We start from the raw sequence: 9,390 nt of genomic DNA, 5'->3' as shown, positions 1-9,390 counted from the left end.
CTGCAGAAAGGTGGCAGCATCATAATGTTACTCTTACACAGAGATTGGTAGGACTATTAGTGAAATCTGTTGACTTTAGCAATCTTTGTTGCATTATGTGCCAATGGTAACCATTCAAAAATGGGGAAAGAGCACTTTTCAAGTTTTTTCTCCAATGTTTGCAGGCCTGTGACAAACCATGGGTCACAGGAGTGGTGGGATGTTGATCAGTACTGACTTGTGATGGGCATCATCATGCGTCTCGAACAAATGAGAGCATTTGGGGTGGGCCTAAGACAGTGCTCACATGAACGCTCCCGATAAAATTATTTAGGCTAAGCATCAACATTCACAAACCACTGTTCACTGTTGTTTTTAACAGAAAAGAATGCAATGTGCTCGTGCATAAGTGGAAATAGGGAGTTTCCAATAGCACGCGAAGACAGCAGAGAAGCGCTCTCGCTCAGCACAGTGGAGTGCATCGCTTTATTAACTTTGTGGTTTATTATTTTGAGTCGTTTGGGACGCGGTTACACACGGCCCTCTCACAATTACAGATCTTTCACTTTTGCCGCTCTAAGAAATGTTAACGCATTCATGCTCCGGCGCGGTTAGCGCTCACACTACATGCGTGCCGCGCCCGAGCCCAACTGAACCATGCTATGGCCCACCTCTTCCAAATGAGCCAGGGATGGCTAAACGAACCGCGCCCAAGCATGGCACGGAGTGATCACACTAGTCAAACGAACCGGGCTTTGGAGGTGAAACGCGCTCGGCCACGGTTAAGATTGCCTAGTGTGAGTACACCCTTAGTGCCTTCACGTGCTATCGGAAACTTCCTATTTCCCACTTATGAAGTCCTGATTACGAGCTTGTTGCATTCAAGTGATTTGTTGTTGGAAAGAAAACATTTTTTATATTCCATTGGTTGATAACCATAAACATTCACCGCGTTAGTATTACATAGTATTCACATAATATAATATTAATAAATATCTCTTAAAGTGCCGGCTCACTCACATTGTACTTCCAGGTACTTTTGCGCCTGAAAGTCCTTGACCGCTGGATGGTCGACAATGCAAACCACAGGAACGCCATCATCCTCTCTCGTGACAGTAAACCTCAGCCAGCTAGTCACAGTGAACATCCTGTCATACGTGGCCTCCACTTTAGATTTGCCTGTGAGAGACAGAAACCATTGAGAGACATATAATTCAAAATTAATCGCTTTCATTATCATCACTGTCAAGAAACCACGGGTGGCTAAATGTATTGAAGGCCACAGTATACGTTATATCCTGTGAGCCATCTAACAAAGCGGATCCCCTAACGACTTGCACATATGTGACATATGGAGGCTCACTGTAGCTTATCAATGACATGTGTACAGTAAACAGCCCCCTGCAGCTTCACCTGAAATGTGACCATATGGGAGGAGCCATGTGGCTGAAAAACAGCCCCAAATCGCTTCCTTTCGAGTCTTGTTATGCAGCTGTCACTCATTGGCAACTGTGTGGGCTGTGATGGTGTGTTTGTGCTTTATGAAGTGAGATATAATGGCTGTAGTGGATGCCTCTGACCCTCAGCCCTCCTTCAGCAGCATCAAGTGGGCATGAAGAACACAAAAGACTCGGAGTCATTGTGCGGCTCCAGACAATAGCCTCGAAGCACCGCACAGACCTCCATCACTCAATTACTGCTCTGGCCTTGTGGAGAGAAACATGCGTGGGTGGAAAGAGAGGAAGGAGGAGAGAAGGGGTGAGCGAGAATGTAAGAGAGAGAGGGACCTATTGTCCTGTTTGTGTATTTGTAAAGAAAAAAAATCCACTTGACCATTAAAAAATGAATTAGATGTGGTAGTGACAGACTAAAAGAAAATAAACAGAAAAATGTGAGTTTGATGGAGGGTAAACACCAACGTCACTTTATTATATGTGCCACTAGCAGAAAATATAATGACTGTTTTCAAAAAGGTTTCCTCAAACCATTCCCTCCATCTTGCTCCAAACTAAGACCACTGATTGAGCCAATGTTACCATGTCGAGCTGGTTTTGATGGTGTTTATGCTTTTCAGGAAATCAATGGCCTACTGTACCTAAAAGGAATAGTTCACACACAAAAACCTGTCATCATTCACTCAGCCTCTTGTTGTTCCGAACCTGTATGACTTCATTTATTCTGTAGAACATAAAAGAAGATATTTTAAAGATATTTTGTACATATAAAGCTCTTTTGGACCCCATTTGGAACAAAATGAGAGTGGGTAAATGATTAAAGAATTTTCATTTTTCTGTGAACTATCCCTTTAATCTTGGAGAAATTATAGTACTAGTCATAGTTGAGACGCGGGCCGGGCCTCGGGCCTGTTTTAGGCTGCTAATTTTTATATTTTAGACATCCATCAATTAGTGATGAAAAAAAATTGCCACGCTGGTGGAAACAACACGAGACTGTGCTACAGCGACTGTCAAGAGCGGCTCTGTTTAGTGTCCTGCCAGCAGCAGTAGCAGCATGCGTACCGTCAGCGCAGTTGAAGAGATCTGCGTTCAAACGCACGCAATAGGCTAAAGCTTGCCGCAAAGCCCCAGCAAAAATAATGACCATGAATGTGTCAGGGGGAAATAGTAAGGAGATATTTTAATTATTTACTAATAAACTGGTGTTTTCTGAGTCGGTGTCGCAAAGATGATGACAATCCTGACTCGCCATCTCCTCATTACACGCGCCTTTAGAGAGAAGAGCATCTTTACAGATTATGATTATAATGAAAGAGTTTTTGTTTTCGATTTGGTTTATTTCGTTAAGTGGTAATTTAAAGCTTTCTATAGATTTATTTATCATGTCTGTGAGGCATGTATTTGTTGAGTTTCGATTCATTTTTGTGAAACGCTCCTGTTCAAGACCAGACCGCAGAAAGCGCATCATGTTTGTTTTCTTTATTTTATAAAAGCACAACGTTTTCTTGATATTGTGAGTGCACACAAATACAAGTATACCCTTTATAGTTCCGAATGATGTATTATGTACTCTTACCTTTACAAGCAAAAATTACGGCGTAGACTATTTTAGTTTAGTATCTAGTTTAGTTGTTTCCACTGAAAAAAAAAGCAAGTGATTGCACTGGCACCTCCATGTCCTGCAAAGCGAGCTTTAGCTTCCACTCTCCGCACAAACTTGGATATAGCGCACATTTATTATAGCGCAGGTTTAACGTTTAAACATTGTTATATGCTATATCTAGATTTTATTTTAGGCAAGTCGTGATGATTTGACAAGGCTAAATTGATCAAACATAGGCTGATTAGCTCACTGTCTGCCACTGGCCGCTTGGTCGTTAAAAAACAAAAACTTATATTTAATGAACGAAAAATGCTCAAAACTTTTTTCTAAATTAACTTCATAAAAAAAAATAAAAAAAATAAAAATAATCATTTTGCTATTACATACAAAACTGAACGAATTTAATAGCTGAAACAGTAGTATAAGCCGTTTTGGGAGAAGGGGGAAAAAAGACGGGCTCGGGCCGGTAATTCTGATAAGCTGTCGGACAAGGGCCAGGCTACGGCTCATATTTTCAATATTTTCTGACGAATAGAAAGTTCAAAAGGACAGCATTTATTTGAAATAGTAATGTTTAACATTATTAATGTCTTTACTGCCACTTATGATCAATTTAATGTGTCCTTGCTGAATAAAATTATTAATTTATTTTTGATAAAAAATAAGTCTTACTGACCTCAGTTTTTTTTTGTATATTTGCATTAGCACCCTTTAAGTTATGTATGGAGCAGTTGTATCAAATATTGCAATTTATGTGTGGTTTCTATATTTCTTTTGTCATTTATGTGCAGATTGCATCTATCTTCTGGCTGTGTTATCAATGTTATCAACAACCCACAATGCTAATTTTACCATAAATCATAAAAATGTCCAAAAATGGCACTGCTGTGTGGAAATCTGGCCATCTCAATACTCAAGACAATTCCTTGTCTTGAGCATTCATTCGTTCTGCATTCAGAATTATCAGCAGTGAATGGATATTCAGACAATCATATCTCAAATAAGTGAAGACACAGAGCTCATTGAGAGCCCAGAAGCATGTCTATATTCTCCCTCACAATGCCACAGTCACTGCTGATAAAGAGATAATCACAGGTCAATCACTGTCATTCAGCCATTTCTTCATTTCAATAACATCTCCCTTTTTGAAATGCAAAGGAGCTCTGATTAGTCCCGATCTGCAGCGATACAGTGGGCTGAATATCAAAAGAGATCCTGTCCCTATTGAATTCACCATTTCTTCAAATTTTTTGCTCTCTATAATTTGCCCTCCCCTTTTTATATACACATGTTAGTCTTGCTGACTCTTATTCTAAAATGTGGAAAATAGGAATAATAATAACAATAAAAATAGTGGGTGGGTCCAAATGTTACACTTTTAGTTTTTAAAAATACAATTTGTATTAAGGTAGGAAATAAATCAATAATGTTTGAAAATTTCATGATACTGTATATTTGAAATTACTATTCAAATGCTTGGGGTTGGTAAGATTATCTTGTGCTCACCAAGGCTGCACTAATTTGATCGAAAATACAGTAATACTTTGAAATATTATTGCAATTTAAAATTATTGTTTGCTATTTTAATATATTTTGAACTGCATTTATTCCTGTGATGGCAATTTTTTTGCAGTCATTACTCTAGTCCTTAGTGTCACATGATCCTTCAGAGCTTCCACTCTCCGCACAAACTTGGATATAGCGCACATTTATTATAGCGCAGGTTTAACGTTTAAACATTGTTATATGCTATATCTAGATTTTATTTTAGGCAAGTCGTGATGATTTGACAAGGCTAAATTGATCAAACATAGGCTGATTAGCTCACTGTCTGCCACTGGCCGCTTGGTCGTTAAAAAACAAAAACTTATATTTAATGAACGAAAAATGCTCAAAACTTTTTTCTAAATTAACTTCATAAAAAAAAATAAAAAAAATAAAAATAATCATTTTGCTATTACATACAAAACTGAACGAATTTAATAGCTGAAACAGTAGTATAAGCCGTTTTGGGAGAAGGGGGAAAAAAGACGGGCTCGGGCCGGTAATTCTGATAAGCTGTCGGACAAGGGCCAGGCTACGGCTCATATTTTCAATATTTTCTGACGAATAGAAAGTTCAAAAGGACAGCATTTATTTGAAATAGTAATGTTTAACATTATTAATGTCTTTACTGCCACTTATGATCAATTTAATGTGTCCTTGCTGAATAAAATTATTAATTTATTTTTGATAAAAAATAAGTCTTACTGACCTCAGTTTTTTTTTGTATATTTGCATTAGCACCCTTTAAGTTATGTATGGAGCAGTTGTATCAAATATTGCAATTTATGTGTGGTTTCTATATTTCTTTTGTCATTTATGTGCAGATTGCATCTATCTTCTGGCTGTGTTATCAATGTTATCAACAACCCACAATGCTAATTTTACCATAAATCATAAAAATGTCCAAAAATGGCACTGCTGTGTGGAAATCTGGCCATCTCAATACTCAAGACAATTCCTTGTCTTGAGCATTCATTCGTTCTGCATTCAGAATTATCAGCAGTGAATGGATATTCAGACAATCATATCTCAAATAAGTGAAGACACAGAGCTCATTGAGAGCCCAGAAGCATGTCTATATTCTCCCTCACAATGCCACAGTCACTGCTGATAAAGAGATAATCACAGGTCAATCACTGTCATTCAGCCATTTCTTCATTTCAATAACATCTCCCTTTTTGAAATGCAAAGGAGCTCTGATTAGTCCCGATCTGCAGCGATACAGTGGGCTGAATATCAAAAGAGATCCTGTCCCTATTGAATTCACCATTTCTTCAAATTTTTTGCTCTCTATAATTTGCCCTCCCCTTTTTTTTCCCATTATTCAACACCTTCCGATGGAAAGTCACTCCCTGGAAGAGGGCAGTCTGGAGATCTGGGGGCAAACGAGTATTTAGCAAACTTCCTTAAAGCCATTAAAAATTCTAAATCATGCCATTGTGTTTCAGCTGAGCTTAGTGGGCTAATTGAAATGAGATTATATTTTTAAGCAATGACACAATGAGCGGGCCCGATGTCGTCTGACAGGAGGAAATTAACAACTCATTGTTTCCCGACGTTCATTCAGCTAGTCTTACGAGAGAGGTCTGTGTCAACAATGGAGCAGGATGTAAAACAGAAGTACTAAACGCAGCACAAAACACGGAGAAGCCTGGGAAGGTTGTGTATGTGTGAGCGAGAGGGAGAATGAGGCGGTACATCATGGGGGCGGCTGAGTTTACATTCCGGGGCTGTATGGATGTAACCTTTAAATGATATTTAAAAAAGTCTGATTATCCTAGAGGTAATTAGGCTGAATGATGAGGACATTTAATTAATAATAAATCCGAAAAGGCGCAGGGGCCAAAAGCAATTTCCAGCCAGTGAGTGCCAGCATTGCTCTGCCTGTGTCAGGAAAAGGGTCCCTCGCTGTCTTCAATCTCTTTCTCCTCCTCCATTCAAACCATTCCGCTATACAAGAACAGAATATTCATGTCCTGCTGTCCATCTCACTGAGGCGAACTCGTTCATCTTTAGTGCTACATTTGTCCAACTGTCCAATAATATATTGATGTTACATAAAAACAGAACACCCGGTGACAAATTAAAAGAACAATGCTGTGTAATAGCTGCCGAAACTCCCAGTGGAGAGAAATGGAGACCCCTGACTGAGCTTATCGCTAATTACCAAATGAAAACATCCGTCCAGGACTCCAATTTAGCCATCTCATTTGGGGTAGCTGTTATTAGGACAGCTTATAAGCAGTAATTTGTACATATGCAAATTGCCTGTGTCTAGACGGCTGTGGGTTAAAGGTAAGGCCTTTTGCTCACCCACACGGACCATTACAGAAAATGAGCCGAGCTTCTGTGAGGAGTATTCTGGTAAGCAGATGTTGAAAATGAGGTGGTGACTTATGACTTTTATGAAAACATCGTAAGACATTCAAACATTTATAAACTATAGAAGGGGCATGTCAAATAATAAATATATACACTACTGCTCAAAAGTTTGGACACACTTGATTGAACTTGTGTTTCTCATAAATTGATGCATAAAACTAAACAAATGTATAAATTAATGTGTAAATAAATAAATTAATGTGCAAGTATGCAAATAAATAAAGATAGACAGACAGACAGACAGACAGATAGATAGATAGATAGATCAAATGCTTGGGGTTGGTAAGATTATCTTGTGCTCACCAAGGCTGCACTAATTTGATCGAAAATACAGTAATACTTTGAAATATTATTGCAATTTAAAATTATTGTTTGCTATTTTAATATATTTTGAACTGCATTTATTCCTGTGATGGCAATTTTTTTGCAGTCATTACTCTAGTCCTTAGTGTCACATGATCCTTCAGAAATCATTCTAATATGCTGATATTATTTCAAACATTTTTCAGGATTCTTTGAAGAAAAGAAACAAAATTCAAAAGAACAGTATTTATATAAATGTGAAAATTTGTAACATTATAAATGTCTTTAATGCCACTTGCTGAATAAAATCTATTTCTTAAAATAATAAATAAATAAATAAATAACTAAAAAAAGTCTTACTGATCCCAAACTTTTGAATAATACTGTACTGTACATTCACCCGTGACCTGCAAAGCATTATATAAATCTAACAAAGTTTGTTGCTAGTATTAAGTTGTTTTAATGTGTTTGTCTTTTCGATTCATAAAGTCTCAGAGGACAGTGCACTAGGGAAAACCTCACGCTGTGGGATGCCAGGCAGAGCGAAAACAAACCCGGTAAACACCTGGTTTGTTTGTGTGTACGTAATGTGACTTGACCCACCCTGTAGCTCTTTGTCTCCTTTCATCCATCTGATGGTTGCGGCGGGTTTGCTGCCCATGGAGGTGCAGGTTATCTCTGTCTCGTTGCCCTCTCTGACGAGGTCCTCGCGGGACTCAATGATTGGGTTTCCTGGTGGGACTGAGAGAGGATAGACAGATTTTACAAGGCGGTCTGTAAATCAAGCACCACTAGAGTCACATTCAGCCCATGGTGCACTGATAGCCAACACAGACACTAATACTGAGGGATGAACACTTCATAGAAAATAAAGAGGTGAGTATATTCATTCTGTTTTACAAATTACATAAAGGAGCATATCTTGAGAAAGTATGATACACGGCTAACTAAAACATGAAAATCATAAAACATCTTGCTTAACACAGAAAGCAACACATCCAGTAGACTGGAATAAATCTGCTAGAACATTCTACACTGACCTGAATAATTGGGAATGTTCATAGGCATATTGTAACCAACATTTCTAAAGGCTTCCTTTTCTTTTTGGTGCTCAGTTGGATATGCCGTGATAACAGTGTTTTCAAAAGACATGCTCACTTTCATTGGTCCTTACTTCCAAGAGGGTCACTACATCTAAAATGCTTGCCTGAACAGGTCACCTAAATCTTAGGCTTTTAGCAATCTGGCATAAATGTGTGGTGTTTTTTGGACAGAGTAATTCAGGTTTCTTGCTCTCCCCGAGCAGCAGGGCTCCATTCAAGCATTCTGCTTATACTCGGGTGTCTGAAGCTGTGGAGCCAGCCACTCGACGGCATTCAGCAAGCTCTCTGCAATCCCACTCCCTCAATACCTCTCTGCAATCCCACTCCCTCAATACTCAACACCCTGCACTAAACTCTGCTCTCAAAACGGAATAATCACTTTTAAGTGCGGGTGATTTTTCCATGCAGTTATGTCAAGACGTAGAACGCAGCAAAGCGTTCAGATGTACACAAAGACACACATGCACAAACACATAAACAATAATTCTGCTGAATGGCTCCACCATGCAGCTGAGTCCTCAAAGAAAGTAGCAGGTGAAGTGTTTGTTGAGTTTTTAGAGGGCTTTCAGCAGCCCCTCCAAACAGCAGCAAAAGTGTGTGTGTGTGCGCACATGTGGGGTAAACGGCTCCGTTCTGAAATATGAATGACTTTGCGCTCAGGATCTGGCTTGGCCACGTCTCGGGCCTTCTGCTAGGTGAAGATGAATGTATAAAGAGCTATATCTTGATTCTACACTGCTGCAGCATCTCATAAAAGCTGCTCCACTCTGGTGATTGATCATAAAAGGATTTCTCAGGAAACAAAGAAGCCCTGCGTGTGTGTGTCTATGGGTGTTTGTTTATGCGCCAAGTGCCTTATGGGAAATCTGACAGTCAAAACAACAGGTTCAGGTTTGTGCAATCCAGAGGTTCTCAACCTTGGGGTCATGACCACATGTGGGAAGATTTTATATTCTATATATAAATATGTTCTATAGTCTAATATATATATATATATATATATATATACAGTATGTGT

General features: G+C 38.8%; 1 protein-coding gene across 5 annotated transcripts in view; it reads right to left on the bottom strand.

The window, feature by feature from the left end:
- Positions 1–9,390, bottom strand: part of LOC107693522 (cell adhesion molecule 1-like) — a 336,159-nt gene that overhangs the window by 56,887 nt on the left and 269,882 nt on the right. For all 5 annotated transcript variants that reach the window (XM_016492934.1, XM_016492937.1, XM_016492936.1 and 2 more), the window contains 2 exons: positions 7,873–8,010; positions 1,000–1,158 (listed from right to left, as the gene is read on the bottom strand). In XM_016492934.1, the coding sequence (XP_016348420.1) occupies positions 1,000–1,158; positions 7,873–8,010 (297 nt within the window). The remainder of the gene's footprint in view (positions 1–999; positions 1,159–7,872; positions 8,011–9,390) is intronic.

This window comes from Sinocyclocheilus anshuiensis, unplaced genomic scaffold (genome assembly GCF_001515605.1).
Source record: "Sinocyclocheilus anshuiensis isolate Anshui unplaced genomic scaffold, SAMN03320099.WGS_v1.1 scaffold1208, whole genome shotgun sequence".
NCBI lineage: Eukaryota > Metazoa > Chordata > Actinopteri > Cypriniformes > Cyprinidae > Sinocyclocheilus > Sinocyclocheilus anshuiensis.
This window is presented reverse-complemented; position numbering and strand designations above follow the sequence as displayed.